The 18367-nt window shown below is 53.3% G+C and overlaps 1 protein-coding gene across 1 annotated transcript in view; it reads left to right on the top strand.

The window, feature by feature from the left end:
* The window catches only part of MEGF11 (multiple EGF like domains 11), a 250988-nt gene that overhangs the window by 213636 nt on the left and 18985 nt on the right, over positions 1-18367 (top strand). The window contains exons 11-19 of the mRNA XM_034994182.1: positions 1524-1644; positions 2625-2788; positions 4233-4335; positions 9732-9878; positions 10240-10374; positions 15374-15502; positions 16567-16695; positions 17176-17304; positions 17827-17955. Of these exons, the coding sequence (XP_034850073.1) occupies positions 1524-1644; positions 2625-2788; positions 4233-4335; positions 9732-9878; positions 10240-10374; positions 15374-15502; positions 16567-16695; positions 17176-17304; positions 17827-17955 (1186 nt within the window). The remainder of the gene's footprint in view (positions 1-1523; positions 1645-2624; positions 2789-4232; positions 4336-9731; positions 9879-10239; positions 10375-15373; positions 15503-16566; positions 16696-17175; positions 17305-17826; positions 17956-18367) is intronic.

Raw genomic sequence — 18367 nt, 5'->3', positions numbered from 1 at the left:
CCCCCACTCTGAAGCCTTCACTGGAACGAATCGCCTACCCATGGAGACCTGCTGTGGTGGACGCCATAGTGTGCCCCTCAGCTTCACCCTTTGGGCCTGAGGCACCCCTCCTTCCCTGGCTTCAGGAAACAGGGCCTCCTGGCTGCATCCCTCTCAGTCAGAGGGGGCCAATTCATCCGAAACCATGCCTCCTTCCCTGGCGCAGTAGATAGCCAGTGCTTGGGGGGGAGGGGGGGGGCGGGGTGTGTGGGGTAGAAAGGTCCTCCCTCCCTTTCTGCTGGCTGGACGATTCCAAGGGCCACTGCAGCTTCAGAGCTTCCTGGCAGATCAGCAGAAGCCACCTCAGTGCAGGTTCCCCCCTCTGTCCCGTCCTGCCTCCCTTGCCCCCACGGGGGCCATTCTCAAGAGCTCGCTAATCTCCATCTTGAAGAATGCTTTCTGGGCAAGCCAGTTTATGACAGCTGGTGACAGAATGGCTAAGCAACCAGCCTGGGTGCCAGTAGAGATCAACCGTTCTTAGCACCCTGACCTGGGACGAGTTACCTAAGTTCTCCATACGATTGCTTTATCCATAAAATGGGAATAATGCTGAGGCAACAGTCTCTGGCCGGTCTTGTGAGGATTAAACGTGATGATGTACGAATGCGCCTGATATTGAGAAAGCGCTCAGTAGACATTAACTATGACTGTCTACATTTAACTTCTCTGAGGTTCAGGTACATTATTATCTGTGTCGTGGGGTTGTTGGTGAGAGTCAAATAATATTGAGAGGCAAAGGGTTGCATTCTGTGCTGCCGGGACCTAATACAGACTCAGGGGTCCAGTTCCCGCGGGGCTTTGCCCACCTGGAGCTGTAGTCGGGAAGCCTGACCCTTCCCCCGACTGGTAACAATCACTGTATTAGTTTCTTATCACCGCTGTGACAAACTACCACACATTTAGTAGCTTAAGGCAACATAGATTTATTATCTTACAGTTCTGTAGGTCAGGTTTGGGTCTCATCAGACTAAAGTCAAGGTCTGCAGGCTGTGGTCCTTTCTGGGGGTTCCAGGGGAGAATGCACTTCCTGCTCACTCCAGAAGTTGGCAGAATTCAGTTCCCAGGGTTGTAGGACCGAAGTCCTCATGTTCTTGCTGGCTCTAAAATGAGGGTTGATCCTATCTTTCACAGGCCACTACCTTCCTTGGCTGTGTTTCCCCCTTCCGCCATCTTCAAGGTCAACACAGGCTGGTAGAGGACTTCCGACGGCATCTCTCTCCAACCGGCTTAGTCATCTTCCACTTTTAAGGACTCATGTGATTAAATGGGGTCCAACTGCATTATCTAGAATACTCTCCCCATCTCAAGGTCCTTAATCACATCTGCAGAGTCCCCTTTGCCATGTAAGGTGTCATATTCGCAGGTTCCAGGGATTAGAACATGGATATCTTTGGTGGGGGCTGGAGGGGAGGGCATTATTCTGCCTCCCCTAACCCCCCAGCGTGGGACAACGTCGATCCAAAATTCACCTCCTCCTCTTCCAGGGAGAGGTCTGTGCGGTTCCATGTGCCGCAGGAACCTATGGCCCCAACTGCTCGTCTGTCTGTAGCTGTACCAACCGTGGCATCTGTTCCCCCGTGGATGGCTCCTGCACCTGCAAGGAAGGTGATGTGCCTCCTCGCCCGCTCCCATCCCCCTCAGATGTACACACCGCCCAGGTGGGCTGCCGGCTAGGGAGTCTGGGCTGTCCCTGCCTCATCCACCCACACGCAGGGTCAGGGAGCTTAGAGATCAGGTCCCAGCCAAGGACACCCAGGCCAGGGACTTCAGTAGGAGGAGTGTAATAGAGGGGATTAGTTACAATGGTATTAGAATTGCTGGGGGAGCATACGAGGGGAAGTGCACAAACCAGAGATCAGAAGTGGGGAGGGAGAAGCTGCCACCACTCCTAGGGTGGGAGGGACAGATGGAGGAAGCGGCATTCCAGAGCTTGGGAGTGAGGGCCACCTGGTGGGAGCTGGGGTGTGGATAGAGGGGCTGCGTGGCAGCAGTGGAACATGGGGAGGCCCAGCCCGCACCACCATCAGAGGCCCTGCCAAGGCCAACAAAGGCGTCTCTTCTGCTCCCCACCTCCAGTCTGTGGGCCAGGTCTCCCGTAGTGAAGCCCACCTGGGAGCCAGCTGAGGGGGAAGCCGGGGATATGCAGCTGCAGGGACCAGCCTCCTGTGACGCAGATCAGAGCCGGGGAAGGGGAGAAATGGACCTGAGAGCAAACAGGCCGATGACCAGCCTCAGAACAGGGAAACCAGCCTGTCCCAAGAACAAAGGGCCCTAAAATAAGCCTCCTGATCCCACCCCGGGCAGAGGTAGACCTCCCCGTCTCAGCTGGTGCCCTGTCCCAGGTGGGATCATGCACCTGCAGCAAGAGCAGTGAGAGCCAGGAGGCAGGAGCCCCGCGGGCTGGCCCTGGGTCTCCTAACAGCCCTGCTGTGTTTCGGAGCCGACTCCATGTGGAATGTGTGTTTTACCCCGGTGATCAGAGAAACGGTGGTTTAGGGGGGCAGGTACAGAGCTGGGGGAGTAGGCAGAAAGCCAGCCGTGCCGGGCCCCGACAGAGAGGTGACAGACCCTTTCCCCGCTCTCAGGGTGGCAAGGCCTGGACTGCACCCTGCCGTGTCCCAGCGGGACATGGGGCCTGAACTGTAACGAGAGCTGCACCTGCGCCAACGGGGCAGCCTGCAGCCCCGCAGATGGCTCCTGCTCGTGCACCGCTGGCTGGCTCGGAGACACCTGCGAACTGCCCTGCCCAGTGAGTGCCCAGCAGCCCTCTCCCCCTCTCCCGCAGAGGTGTGCAGAGAAGAGCACTGGCCTCGGTGGTGGGACCCCCAGATTCCGGTCTTGCATCTATAAAATGGCAAATATCTGGCAGGCGTAGCACCCTGGCCTCACTCCCCCCTTGCCGTGCTTGGTCAACGTTATTAATCGACCCTGGCACACTGACCTGAGCCCAGAGGCAGCCTCAGAATCATTCCCAACACAGTGCTACAGGACAGCCCTTACCAATCCCTCAGAGTGGCTGTTCCTCGATAATTTTATGATCAGGGTATGAGAGGGCAAAACCAAGCACTATTCAGTGATAGCCACCCAGACTGAATCACCGGATCTTAGTCTAAGAGACAAACACGTTAAACCAACCAATATATGATATTGTTGAACGAGGCCTGCAGTCCTGGGTTCAAATGCTGACTTTGCCACATCCTAACTATGTGACCTTGAACGTGTTACTTCACCTTTCTGACCCTATTTCTCATCGTTAAATGGTGAATATAATGGAAACATCCCATAGATCTGCTGTGAGGATTAAGAGAAATGAGTGATAAAAGGCTCTTGATACCTAATGAGCACGCAAGCAGATGTCAGTTGCCACCATCCGTCTTCCCTAGAAACAAAGAATAAATTGGTCATTCTTCACATGTGATCAATGCATTATGATTTGCAGAGTGCATTCTCATTTACAATTTTAGTTAACAATCACTAACCACACCCCTTTGAGCTTAACCATCAAGAAGTAGGGCAAGACCGGGGTGCCTGGGTGGCTCAGTCAGTTAAGCGGCTGCCTTGGGCTCAGGTCATGATCTCAGGGTCCTGGGATCGAGCCCCACTTTGGGCTCCTTGCTCAGCGGGGAGCCTGCTTCTCCCTCTCCTTCTGCCTGCCACTCCCCCTGCTTGTGCTTGTGCTTGTGTATTCTCTCTCTGTCAAATAAATAAATAAAATCTTAAAAAAAAAAAAAAAGTAGGGCAAGACCATCACCCTCTCCTTCCAAACTCCATACTTCTGTTAATGTAGTCAAAGAATTATTTGGCATGGCTTCATGGCTATGTGGCTCACCAGTGATAAAAAGTGCTCCCACTCCACTCCGGCCACAGTCTCTCTGCATCCCCGTGGGGCAGAGGCTCACTTTTGTTATCAAAACCCAACAGAGGCGCCTGGGTGGCTCAGTTAGTTAAGCGTCTGCCTTCGGCTCAGGTCATGGTCCCAGGGTCCTGGGATCGAGTCCCGCATCGGGCTCCCTGCTCCACGGGGAAGCCTGCTTCTCCCTCTCCCACTCCCCCTGCTTGTGTTCCCTCTCTCGCTGTGTCTCTCTCTGTCAAATAAATAAATAAAAAATCTTTAAAAAAAAAAAAACCAACAGAAGTGTGTGACGCTCTGGGAGTCTAGGTCTGATCGTTTCTCTGTCCCCTTCCCTCCACAGGATGGCACATTTGGGCTGAACTGCAGTGAGCGCTGTGACTGCAGCCACGCAGATGGCTGCGATCCTGTCACGGGCCACTGCTGCTGTCTCGCCGGATGGACAGGTACCCGCTGCCCCGCCCCCCCGCCCCCCCGCCCCCAGGGCCTGGGAAACCAGGTTCTTGGTGTTCTACTTCTCTTGACTGTTCTTTCTCTTTCACTTCTTCTTGCTCCTTATGCATGCACGTTTATTTCCCTTCTCTCCTCTGGGCCTCAGTTCTCTGTTCCCTACAGTTCAAGCAAACCAATTATTGAACACCTAGTATGTGCAGGCTTCGTTCTAAAGGCTAGGGACATACCAGTAAGAAATCAGACAGAGGCTAATACATCGTGAGCACAGGTGCTTAATCTGCATTCTCAGAGGATATGGTAGAGAGGGGGACGGGGACCTTCTGCTTAGCCCAGCCTCACACTCCTGGTCCCTTATATGTGTCTGTCAGCCTATCTCCTAAACACATGGTGAATCCATCCCACTGCCGCCATCCTGGTCCTCCAAGCACCGTCTCTCAGCTGGCTCTGCCCTGGCCTCCTCCTTGGTCTCTGGGCCTCCCCTGTTGCCCAGCTGCATCCATTCTGCATATGGTGGCCAGAGTGAACTTCTCAAACCCCAGCTCCATTCACATCAGTTCCTGCTCAGAGTGCCTCAGTGGCTTCCCATGGCACTTATAGAAAATCCAAAATCCTTACAGTGGCCCAGGGTCCCTATGACCTGGCCCCCGCCCAACTCTGCCACCTCCCTTTCGCCCCCTCCCATCATTCACTACACTGCAGCCACCTGGGCCGACCACCTTCCTGACCCCAGGCCTTTGTGTGTGCCTTCTCTCCACATGCATTGCTCTTTCCTTTTCTCTGCACCTGATGATGCCCTTCCCGATTACCACCCAGCCAAGACTATGTAAGAGTCCCTCTTATGAATTCTCATAATATCCTACACTCTTCTTTTTGCCATACTTACCTCCATTGTCACTGAACAGTCATTCGAGTATTTTTTTATTATCTGCCTCCTCAACTAGACCATCAGCTCTCTGGAGGCAGGGCCTTGCTCACCCCTGTGTCCACTGCCTGCCACCCACTGAGAGATGACATGGTGGTTAAGAACACAGAGCTGGAGCCAGACTGCCTGGGTTTGTGACCTTGGGCGAGTCCTTTAACCTCTCAGGGCCCGAATTCTCCATCCATAAAATGCAGATAATTATAATCCTCGCAATTACAGGGTCATTTTGAAGTTTAAATGAGTTAATACTTGCAAGTGCTAACAGGGCATGGCGCTGTGCTCAATAAATGTAGCCCATGAATACAGGAAGTGCTTAATAATGCTGTGCTGGGTGAATGCATGCAGTCCCAAGGTGGTGGGCAGAGCGAGAGATACAGGTGTTCCTGGCAGTGTGGGTTTTCAGATAATTGTTCACACCGGGTTGCTGAGCAGCCTCTGTTTTCCACAACCAGAAAGTGTCTGAGCAACAGAAAGCCCAGGCATATTGCTTCCTCGGTAGCATCTCTGACCTGGCTCCCCTGCCCAGCCTCATGGTACAGAGTAAGGCTCATGCCCTAGTCACTGGCCCCCCAGATTCCTAGCTAGAGCCAAGTGGAAATCCGCTTTAATTTTTCATGGCCTTAATTTCAAGTGAGCCGATGATAAGATTTTAATGCTAGCTGGTGCTTAAAAATTCTGTCTTTGATGGACAACTTTTCAGCAAGGCCTCTGCTGTTCTCATATAAAGCTAATTTTCCCAAATATGGTCCTGAAGTCATTTCAAAGGAGTGATTGATGTCCTGAGGTTTGTAATGGAAAAGGGGACCAAGGAGGGGAAAGGAGGGGATGCAGGCATAGGACCCGGACTCCCACTTGGTGAACCCTCCCCACCCACCCCTGCCCCAAGAAGTCTGTCCCTGACTTCCCAGCTCCTGGCGTATTGCTCATGCCTTGGCTCAACAGTGGCTTTGCTCTGCCCTAAATATGTGCAGGTCTTCTCCCCTTGCCCACACAAACCACAGATTTTGACAGGTGCCATCATGTTTCATTCACTTTGCCCTGCGCATAGCAGGTGTTTAGTAAATGTCTATTGAAGTAAATTGAAAGAAGCTGGGCTATAACCATATATGAGTTTTACCCCTTGAAGCGAAGGAACCTCCAAGGTGATCTACTCTAACCTCCTCAGACTACAGATGAGGAAAGGAGATGTCCAAGGTCTCGGGGCATTCGTGCCAATAGGATGGGGACATGGAATTGCATCGTAAAAAGGAGCCATCTATTCGTTCAATTAGCATTTATTGACTCAAGCAATCACCAAGTCCTTAGTTGGCAACTACCACGTATATCCAGCACTGTGTCAGGCCCAGCATTAAATAGCAAAATTCAGTAACAGCAATGGTCCCTGGACACCCATTATGTGCCAGACACCATGCTGAGCACCAGAGAAGCAAAGATAACCAAGATGGCATCCTGTCCACTAGGAGCACCAAATAAGGAGGGTCAGAAGTGTCAATAAGCCATGTTCCCTGCCTTCAGATTGCTGGCAGGGGACACAAGACTTATGTATGAAACATTCAAATAATAGGCAGGGACAAAGCTGTATGCCACTGACTACCCAATAGATGCTTGAATCCCTGGGCAGACATCTGGGAAGGCTTCCTGGAGAAGGAGGACCCTAAGCAGACCCTGAAGGATGTAGGCTGCTGAGTTGCTGGCCTCGTGGCATGGACTTGAGGTCATGATACATGGATTCTTAGCCTAGCTTTACCCATCAACATGGATGTGTAGGGAGTCCTGAAAAATAAAGCAGGGAGATTCCCTAGGGATAAGACAGGGAAGGCCCTCTGAGGGGGATTATTATCCCTATTTAACTAGGGAAAACAGGGCCTAGATAAGATAACTGGTGAAGCTATGTCTCTTCAGAAGCTGTGCTTGGAAGACCCTCCCACAGGCCAAGGGGCAGCCCCTTTGACCGCTCCAGTAGAACCGGGGCTCTCCATGCAGGGGGAAACCCTGGACCCTTCTCCCCACTCAGGGAGTGTCTTAAGTTCCAGGGAGTTCTTAGGACATATGAAAACCTCCAACAGGGGCCCCACCCCCACAGAACCAGGCCTAGAATATAATAATTGCCAGATCCTAAAAACAGTGAGCCCTTGCCACCACCTGCCATCTACATGATCACCTCGCAGCCATGGTTCTCAATCCCCAAGAAAGAGAACCCTTTTGGGACATGAAAACATTTTGAGGGTCCCACACGAGAGTAGCTGTAGTTTTAAATATCTGTTGATTGGGAGAACACTCGATAGCAAAGAGCTGCCATGAATTCAAGGGGGCTTTTTTTTTTTTAAAGATTTATTTGAGAGAGCGAGAATGAGAGAGAGTACATGAGGGGGGGAGGGTCAGAGGGAGAAGCAGGCTCCTCGCTGAGCAGGGAGCCTGATGCGGGACTCGATCCCAGGACTCCGGGATCATGACCTGAGCTGAAGGCAGTTGCTTAACCAACTGAGCCACCCAGGCGCCCCAAGGGGGCTTTTGCATGCATTGGGTTTCATTAATCACAGCAGGGTCTGCAGCAGGTTTAGGAAAGAGCAGTGTGACCTGTGTGCCTTGGTCAGACTATGTGAGCATGTGGGGCACAGATGGGATCAGAGGTCCCTGTCAGGTGGCAGGGTGCCTCCCGGGAACAGCAGAGTCCCTCGGCCCGCAGTCTGATCCTGGCTTTCTCACAGAAGAATTCCTTGGTCACAGCTCCTATGTTCCCAGAGAAGGGGAGACTTGAAGCTGTATCCAAAGCTTTGAGCAGCCTCGTGGTGCTAGCTTCCCCAGGCTCCCGTTGGGTCCGTGCACGGGGTTTGTCCGGGTGTTAGCCCCTTGAGCACCCGAAACTGCATCGGGCGAGACCTCCATCAAGGGGTGAAGCGTGCCGGCCAGATTCCCTCCCTCCACAAAGAGGCCTCATTTCTCAGAGAGTGGCATCGAAAGCCCTCGCCCTGCTGCCAAATTGAGATGTCACAGGGAGGGAGGCCAGGGAGGGGATGTGGGCACTAGACTAGACGGGAGCTGGAGGGTGAGCAAAGCCCTGTTGCGGCCCCTCGCTCCCTGCTCTCTCTGGCTGCTCAGCCCTCTCCTCCCTCTCCCACCGGCTCGGGTGGGCTGTACAATTCCAGCCTGCCTCCAGATCGGTCCCACTATTCTGCTACTGCTCTGGCTGGCTCTCTCCGCCGGGCCTGAGAGTCTTCCTCCCTCTTTCTGTCTCTTTCCCATAATCCCTGTCCCTGTAACAAGGCAGACATGATTTTTAAACTAATTCTGCTCTTCTCTGAGCCTCTGATGTTCGCCTTCCAAAGCCAAGCCAGTTTCCTGGGCCCACGCCTTCCGGTCGCCTAATGCATGTCAGACTGGAAGCATTTCTGCCCCAGAGCTGGGGCCTCCAGCCTCAGGCCTTTCGAAATTCCTTCTTAGCCTTCGGGCTGTAATCACCTCAGTACATATTCGCTCTATCTCATCGCAGAAAGACTATGTAGGCCTTCTTCCTCTTTCTTAATAGAGTACAAAGCAGTGCAGAGAAGACATCAGAGTGCATCACCTCCAGTGACAGTAAAATGTCATTTTGCAAAGTGTTGGTTTCTGTCATACATGTATGTGCACTTAAGATCTAAAATCCACGTTGCAGGGGCACCTGGGTGGCTCAGTCGTTAAGCGTCTGCCTTCGGCTCAGGTCATGATCCCGGGGTCCTGGGATTGAGCCCCGCGTCGGGCTCCCTGCTCAGCGGGAAGCCTGCTTCTCCTTCTCCCACTCCCCCGGCTTGTGTTCCCTCTCTCACTGTGTCTCTCTGTCAAATAAATAAATAAAATCTTTAAAAAATAAAATAAAATCCACGTTGTGCTGAGGGCCGTGGTCAAAAGAATCTGAAGAGACCCCACCCACCGTCTGGACCTGCACCCTAGGTTGGCTGGGACCCAAAGGACCAGTGGCTACTGGGCTAACATGGGTGGGCATGTAGCTCACTCCCAGCTGCTGCAGCCGACCCCATTACAGCATTCCCTTGCCCCACAGTTGGTTTCTGTCAAGCCTAACATTGGATACCAGCGAAGATGTCAAAAAGGAAGGTGGCCCTTCATGACCTGGTTCCTTCTTGGTCCCACAATCTCATCTCTTGCCATACCTCATTTTGTCCTTGTGGCTCAGCCACACTCTGCTGTTTTCTTTTAAGGCGTGATTCTCTCTCCTGCCTCCTAATTTTTGCACAGAGAGTTTCCTTTACCTGGTAAATTCCTCCGTGTCCCTTAGGACTGACTCACTTTGGGCATCACCTCTTCCTGGAATCCCTCCCTGACCAGCCAAGCCTGGACTGGAGTTTTCGTCTACATTCCCAGATGCACTGTGCTCACCTCCACCCCTTCATTCTGCAGAGGGCCCCTTCCCATCATCCTTCCCTCTGACTTCAGTCCTCTTACCTCTGACCCAAATTTACCTCTGGCCCACAGGCATCCGCTGTGACAGCATGTGTCCGCCTGGTCGCTGGGGTCCCAACTGCTCCGTCTCCTGCAGCTGCGAGAACGGCGGGTCCTGCTCCCCAGAGGATGGGAGCTGCGAGTGTGCCCCTGGCTTCCGAGGAACCTTATGCCAGAGAAGTAAGGCTGAGCCCCCCACCCCACAGATGGCTCACCTTCCCCACCCCTTCCCTGTTGGAATAAGTCAGGACCGGAACAAGTCAGTGTCAGCCCCCATCAAACCCCTCCCTTCTAGTCCCCTCTCTCCCTGCGCTGGCTTTTCCGTCCCTAAGTTCAGGGCCCAGCCTGGTTCCTCAGTGGAAACCGGACCAGACCACAGCTTCTCTCTGCAGGAAGGGACGGGCCCTCAAAGGTGCAGTGTGGGGACAGCTCTCCCCATACTCTTGAGAAGCCTCCCTTCATCCCCATGTGCGGCAGGACAGGTAGCCAAGCTGACTGGGGCCCCTGAGGCTGCTGACCACCATCTCCACTTCATCCCCAGTCTGCCCCCCCGGGTTCTATGGCCACGGCTGCGCCCAGCCGTGTCCCCTCTGCGTGCACAGCGGTGGGCCGTGCCACCACATCAGCGGCATCTGTGAGTGCCTCCCAGGATTCTCCGGAGCCCTCTGCAACCAAGGTAGTGTCTCCAGGGCAAGTGGGGGCCAGGGAGGTGAGGCATCCTGGGAAGGAAGTGGCTGGAAGGAGGGGCTGGGGGATTCTCATCATACTCCGTGGAGGCAGCTCCCTGCCTCATCAGGGCTCGGGCCTACCCTTCTGAGAATTGGTCACCACCAGGCGTGAGACGAAGCTATTATGCAGTTAAAGGAACAGGCTCAGAGAGGTTAAATGGCTTCTCCTTGGTCTCACAGCTAGGAAGTGGCAGAGCCGAGAAATTCCAACTCCAAAGCTGATGAAAAATGAAATTAGCGTAGGTGAGTTCTGCATAAGAAGTGTCCCCAAATGGCTTATGCCGAGTGCCAAGTGGTAAAGGCAGAGGATGACGTGGGAACTCAGAGGGGACAGTTCTGGCAGGAGCTGGAGATGGCAGCTTCCCAGGCCTTCTCCCCCCCACACTCAGGCCAACATCGCTGATCCCTCATGGCACACTTTCCTGTCTCGGCGGCTGAATCCTTCGCAACGCCAACTCCAGCCAACCTCCACCACTCAGCAGGACTCGGAAAGGGAGACAAAGCTCATTTGCATTGGTGTGCTGCTAAACTGACTCTCTGGGGGGGAAAAGCCTTGCTTTGTAACATTTGCAAGCAAGTTCCATGATCTGAATGTCTCCACCATGGCTGATTCCGTGGTACCAGGGGCTTGACACGGGTCACAAAATTCCTGAATATTTAACAACCAGTGTGAAGGCAGAAGCTGGCTCCAGCAAATACTGCTGCTTATTGCCATCACTGGCTCAGTTAGGCCAAGGCGGTGTAGATTTGGGGGGGGGGGGGGGCGGCTCCGTGCTGTTGCAGGCCTTCAGTGAGGCCTCAGCCTAAGAGGCAGAGAAGGCAGAAAGGCATTGTGGGTAGAGCAGACAGCTTGGGTGTGGACACCTGACTGTCCAGCAGTAGAGCGGCTGAAGGATGCGGGGGGCTGGGTGGGGATGGCAGAGGGAACTGGGAAGGGAGTCTGGGGCCCTCAGGACAGCTTAGAACACAGGGTTACAGAATTTGCACTCTCTCCTGTAAGGAGCAAAGAGATCTTAGACTAAGGTAAACTTAGAGCTAAAAGCAAATTCAAGGTCATCTGTGCAAGAATCTCATCTGGCCTGTGTTTAAATGCTTCCACTGAGAGCTCACTACCTCCCAGGGGAACAGAATCTTTTGATGAATAATCACCACTGAGCTGGGCTGGCTTTGTAAGTGTATGGGCCGTTAATATGTATGAATGGAAAGTTCACTCCCTGATGCTTTGAGGTCATGAGAAGTTTGGGCCCCAGGGAAGCATGTGACAGTTTCATTTGCTTGCAGCCCTCCCAGGACAGTTTAATCATAACCTGACACGTCGAGGTTTACTTATTAAACATTGGAGCCCAGCCGTCAATACAGATAAGCTGGGTCTAAATTAGGATCTAAGCAGCCCGAGGAGTAAGTCTCGGATCCTGCGATGTCTGATTTATCGCCCGCTGGCCTAATGAGTATTTTCCACATATAGATCTAATAGAGTTTGCTATTAATGGCAACTGCCCTGGTTAAGTCTCAAACCTTGTAAAAAATTGAACTGACACTTTCTAATGACCGGCTTTCCAGCGAGTTACAAATTACAGACACTGCTTATGCAGAATCATTAAACATAGATTAAATATAACCAGATGTTTTCTTTTCACCAGCCCCCTTCTCCACCGCCCCTCTTTTTGCCTCCCTCTTGATTCAGCTAAGAAGTCGACCAATTAATGTATTAGACTGATCACATTAGCAGCTCTGTAGATGAATTTGTCAGCCTTGTGTGGGTGAGAAAGACTTCAAAGATAAGACTGTCTTGTTAGAGAAGCTCAGAGCTGGTTTGGGGAGTATGGGTAGGTGGAGCAGCTCACCCCACTCCCCATACGGGGCCAGGACTGGAGAATGGGCTCCCCAAATCAAGCACCTCGCAGAGGTGGGGAAGAGGAGGCTGGGCAACCTGCTGTTCTGGAAGCTGAAGCTGGGACCTGAGCTGCAGGTGGCTAGGTGTGTGTAAGCCACCCTGGTAGGAGCTAAGGTTTTTGCCAGGGGAAGTACAGGGCCCCACTATCAGCCATCTCCCACCCCACAGCTGTCAACCACGGCCTGAGGCCATTTCAAAGATGAGGAAACAGGACGCAGAGGGGTCATGCAGTCTGCTCAAAGGTGCTTAGCCAGTAAGTGGCAGACCTTCCGAACTGTGTGACCTTGGGCAAATTACTTAACCTCTCGGTCCCTCAGTTTCCTTAAGTTAATAATAGGGAGTAATAATGAAAATATCTAACATTGACAGTATTACGAGGTTGACTGAACTACTATTTGTGAAGCACCTGGAATAGTGTCCAGTGCATATAAGTGCCATAGAAGTTTTTGTGGAATACATAAATAAAATTAAGACCCAAACCCAAGGCTTTAGACTAGAGACCCTGGTGTGCCATGCTGCCTTCATGATCTGTCCCAACCACTGATCATGCCCAGGAAAGGCATAGGGTGGACACAGATCCTAGGCTCCAACTGCCCACAATCTGACCATCTTGTTGGGGAAGGGCTGGCAAGGGGAGGCAGTGTGGCATGAAGGAGAGGGTGCGAGCCCAAGGTTTAAGAGAACTGGGTCCTGGGTACGTTGCTTTGCTTCAAGAATCAATACCTTCCCATGATCCTCCATGTGGCTCACCCAACTGAGGGCCTCGGGGGGTTCAAGGAATTCCTCCCCCATAACAGGAATGCAATGAAGCCTTCTCTGAGGATGGAGGGCTGGCTACAACTGGGCTTTGAAGGGAGAAGGTTGAACTGAGAAGAGCTGAAAGGGACAGGAGTCAGTGATCCCAGCAGAACCCACTGGAAGGTCACTGCTCCTGGGGCCTATTTTGGTATTCCATTTTGGAATACTTTCTGAGTGTTTGGTGTGTGTCAGGCACTGTGCTGGGCATTTGGACACAACAGGGAACAAGAGAGCCACGTGCCCTGCCCTCACACAGCCTGCAGTCTAGAGGGGGACATTCAGAGCTCATCCTTCCCCAGAAGAACTTGAGAGTTGAAGGGGAGCCAGTTTACTCCCATACGTTCAGCCATCATGCCTGCTTTTTCCAGGCATCGTGGAGAACAAAGACATGGGCAGAACTCAGGCCTGGCCTGAAATCAGCTCACAAGTCACAGTAACAGAAGACCAGGGAAGAAACTAACAGAGAGTCTGGAAGTTCAAACAGGGAAATAGCTGCCCAGAACAGAGATGATGGGCGAGTCAGGATTAAGTTGTTTTAAGTGACATAAAAACCCCGAATAACTGGCTTGAAACTGACAAACGTTATTTCCCTTAAACAGAAAGCAAGAAACGATCCAGAAGTAGACCACTGGAGAATGGCAAGGTAGCTTACAAAGAGGTCAGGAGCCAGCCTCCTTCTGTCCGTTGTTCAGCCATCCTCGGCACATGGCCTCCACCTCTGATGGAAGGTAGCTGCTTAAACTCCAGCCACCTTATCCACAGTTCTTATCCATAATCCACATTATCCTTCAACAAGGACGAGGAATGGACAAAGACATGCATTTCCACTTACCAGAGTGTAGTCACATGGCCATACCCAGCTGAGCAGGAGCCTCAGAAATCAAGTCTTTATTGCAGGTGGCCATAAGCCCAGCTAAAACTCCAGATTCTACTTCTAAGGAAGAAAAGACTGGATGATTGAAGGACTAGCAGCCTACTACAGGGGGATCACGGGGAAGGTAGCATTTAAAATGAGTCTTAAGGGCGCCTGGGTGGCTCAGTCGGTTAAACATCTGATTATTGATCTCAGCTCAAGTCTTGATCTCAGAGTCTGTGAGTTCAAGCCCTGCCTTGGGCTTGATGCTGGGCGTGGAGCCTACTTAAAAATAATAATAATAAAATAAAAATAAAATGAGTCTTATAGGCAAGGTAAGATTTCCACAGCTGGACAGGAGGGTCAGGGAAGCTCTGGAAGGGAACAGCTGGAGCTAAGTTCTAATAACATGGGGTGTTATTAGAAAGTGGTGTGTGGACCAGTCAGTGGCTTATGCGTCTTGGGAGAGAGGGGTAGTCACCAGCTGAAGTACCTTAAGTGTTGCTCTTTAGGATCCAGATTTTATTGTGGGGCAGTAGGAGCCACTGAGGATGTTCGAGCAGGGCACAGAAGTGCCATGAAGAGAGCTAAGCTTTAGAGAGCTTAAGTTGTAGGAAGCAGATGGAGGATGAACTGCAGGGGAAATGAGAGGTAGGTGCTCAACTAACACTCAGACCTAGTGCTACAGCCACTTGCAGCCTGGTTGAGGAAACCAGCCCTTCCTTTAGGGACCAAGGGGTGACTCCTCCGGGGGGTAGGGGGTGAGAACCACAACCCTACAAGTGACTCAAAGTGAAATACCACAGGGGCTCAGTGGAAGACAGCACCTTGTGAGCCCAGGAGGGCTGTCCGGAGGCTGAGCTAAGGCTTGAGGAACAGGTGGGATTTGGAGAGACAGAGGAAACGGGTGGGCAGAGACAGTCGTCCAACAGTCTAACTGCAGGCCGACCTGCTCCCCTGCCCTCGTCCCTCTCCTTCCAGCTACAAACAGGTGTCCACCCTCATGCCTATGGGATCAGTGATGCTGGCAAGAACGTGGTAACGGACAGCAGAAGGCTGCGGAGCAGTGTGGGGAGCACTGGATGGAGGGCGGAGGTGGGATTCCCAGCCTCACCCGCTTCCATCTGTGAGGCCCAAGCGACTCTACCCCTCTGGGCCTCAGTCTGTGCCTTCAAAGGGGATCATTAATTGAGCCTCCAGAGGAATGCAGCTGTGGACACAAGAAGGGAATTCAACTGGAGAAGGGTGATGGGGCTGTGGAGGTGGGCAGTTCCCACCGAGATCTGGGAGCCCGGGGCCGTCAGAGCTGTGGCCTGGGAACTTCCAGGGGCGCAGCAGCTGTGGGTGGGGGTCTGAGGAGAACAGGTGGGAGGGCAGGTGCCAGGCTGTCCTGTGCCCACAGTGTGTGCTGGAGGGCACTTTGGGCAGGACTGTGCCCAGCTCTGCTCCTGTGCCAACAATGGGACCTGCAGCCCCATCGATGGCTCCTGCCAGTGCTTCCCTGGATGGATTGGCAAGGACTGCTCACAGGGTAAGCAGCTGCCCAAGGAATGCCCCCCACCAGGAGCCAGGCCCCAAAACACACCCTCCTCCTTGCCCAGAACCTCTTTTTTTGCCCCTGGTGCCTCCACCTCCCAGGACTGAAATCTCCTTCCACAGACAAGACTGTCCACCTGAGTCCCAGTTAGAGTCCCATAGCTGACATGATGAGTTATTAGGGTTGATCACTGGCATTATTAACTGTTAGTATGAAAGGTACTGATATTGTTGGGAGTACCATTGTTACCCCACCGAGAATTAATACTCTATGAGCACCTGAGCAAGGAGTAGCCCCTAAGTTTGGTTGGGGAGGAAGAAGGGGCAGGGACTAGCATGCTGGGGTTTGGAAGTGGGGAAGTGAGGTGAGAGCAGAGCAGTCACCTCAGAGGGGTGAGGGCGTCCCCTGAGTGACCCATGTGAATGATGTCCTGGGCACATAAGCCTGGACAAGGCATTGTAGAGGCTGTTCTTGTAAGGTGTGCCCAGCCTTGTAAGGTGTACCCAGAGACCACATATTCTAAGGATGGAGGCTTAACCTCTGCCCCGTGGAGCGCCTTGTCTGATGGGTGAGACAGGGACAGTACCCCTAGGGAGGTCCCAGTTAGATGGCCTGGCCTGAGGGAATTTCCATTCTGGTGGAGGAGACACAAGTGTCATCCTCAGGGAGCTCAGCAGCCGAAAGAGGGGAGTCCCTATCCTGGGAAAGTCCCCATCGTCATGGGGAAGTTAACACACAGTGTTCACACTGTAAACTGCAATGTTTAGTTTACCACACCCACCCACACACTCCAAATCACAGCCAGTCCCCCAAGAAGGGAAGTTCAGGAGCCCTCAGAGCTGGGACAGTGGGCAGAGAATTTGGGCTTCATGGGAATCCTGGGTAAGTGGGCCAAGAGGTGAGTGGAGGAATTCTGGGAAGTGTGTCCGGAAAGCCAGAAAATACCAGCTGGATGTATCATGGCATCTCGGCTGATGTGCCATCCCCCTTCCTCTCTCTCCCTTTCTGTCTGCTTCATTCTGCCTTGCCCTCACCCTGTGCATCCCACCCACCCCCAGCTTGCCCACCAGGGTTCTGGGGCCCCGCCTGCTTCCACACATGTAGCTGCCACAATGGGGGCAGCTGCAGCGCTGAGGATGGAGCCTGCCACTGCACCCCTGGCTGGACTGGACTCTTCTGCACGCAGCATAAGTCCTGCCTCCCGGCCTACCGGTCATTCAGAATCTCATGCTGCGGCCTGCTGGCTGCCTTGGGCATCGTCCAGGCCGGTGGAGGGAGGGAGGAGGGGGGGCCCGAGGGTCCGGAGCTGCCCCCACCCCACCCAAGGAGTGGGAAACCTGGGTGGATTCAGGGGGTTGAAGAGCCCCGTGTCCTGGAAAGTCAGGGCTGTAAGGTGCTCCAGCAATCACCAAGACCTGAGCCCCTGGACAGTGGGGCCCAGAGAGGGAGGAACAGCCTGTGGCTACACGGCAGGCAGACCCCAGCCTGGCCTCTCATGCTAAGAAGGATCCCTCACAGCCACCCCTACCCCGTCGGCCTGAGCGTCCAGAGTGCAGAGACAGCTGAGGTGAGGTCTCACTGCTCCTCACCGTGTGCTCAGGAGAGGCAGCAGATGACAGTTTGGTCCCTGCTGTACCGCTGCAGTTGTCCCCACCCTGTTTCTCCAGGCTGCCCTGCAGCGTTTTACGGGAAGGACTGTGGGCGCGTGTGCCAGTGTCAGAACGGCGCCAGCTGTGACCACATCAGCGGCAAGTGCACCTGCCGCACGGGCTTCACCGGGCGACACTGTGAGCAGAGTAAGCTGTCCCAACCCCTGACCCTGGGTGTTAGTGCCGGGCATCAGCCTCCGGCCGGGGACGCCTCCGCCTTCACAGTCCACTCATTCAGGGCTCTGCACCTCCTGTTCCCTGGATTTTTGGAGCGGCTTCCAAGAAAAAAGGCTCAAGAGGGTCATGCCTACATCGATATCTGCTTCTTCCTCCAGTTGGGGGTTGGGGGAGGAATGGGGGGCTGCTGAGAGCAGAACAGACGCCTGAGGGCGTACTGAGGGAGTAAAGGCAGTCAGATCTTCTCTAATGCTTCTTTGAAGCCTCAGTGGCATCCAGCTCAGGGCCTGGCCCGTGGAAGATGCTGCATACATGTGTCAAGTGAGGAGGAAGAGGAAGGGCTGAGGTGCTCTGTCCATCCCCAAGCATCAAACCAAACCACAGTGGGAGCCACAGGGAAATAGGTTTTACTCTGGGAGTCAGAACTGGCTAATCATAGCTGGCCACGGGTGTGTCTCACGGTCTATTGCGGGTCTTCTTCATGCTACACAGGATGTGCCCCAGGAACCTTTGGCTATGGGTGTCAGCAGCTGTGCGAATGCATGAACAATGCCACCTGTGACCACGTCACTGGCACCTGTTATTGCAGCTCTGGATTCAAAGGAATCCGGTGTGACCAAGGTAATACACAGGTGGAGTCCCTAGGCAGCGGGCTCTGGAAAGGGCCTAGGGAGATTCCAATGGGAACTGGATTTTATAAGGACAGTTTGTGACTTCCCTTTTATTCACTTCTGGAAGGAGAGCAAAGGGGTGTGTTGCAGAGGGGCAGGCAGAGGCTCCAGGTACTGTGTACTAGAGGCAGTCGGAGCAGGAGCCTCTCAGTCATGGCTTCCCCATGCTCATCCTTGGCAGGTTTCCTGTGCGCCAAACAAGGGTAACCACAAGCTAGTCCATGTGAGAAGGCCAATGGACAGTCGAAGATAGGCCCAGTTCTGGTTCTGCTAGATGTCCTGGGCAGGTCATTTCATTGTACTGAGCTTATTGTTCCACATGCAAAGTGGGAAGAGATTAATCCTGGTCTTCCAGCACAAGA

Source organism: Mirounga leonina, unplaced genomic scaffold (genome assembly GCF_011800145.1).
Source record: "Mirounga leonina isolate KUSES-001 unplaced genomic scaffold, KU_Mleo_1.0 Mir_91, whole genome shotgun sequence".
Lineage (NCBI taxonomy): Eukaryota > Metazoa > Chordata > Mammalia > Carnivora > Phocidae > Mirounga > Mirounga leonina.
The sequence above is the reverse complement of the archived record's forward strand: the minus strand, read 5'-3'. Positions and strand labels throughout refer to the sequence as shown.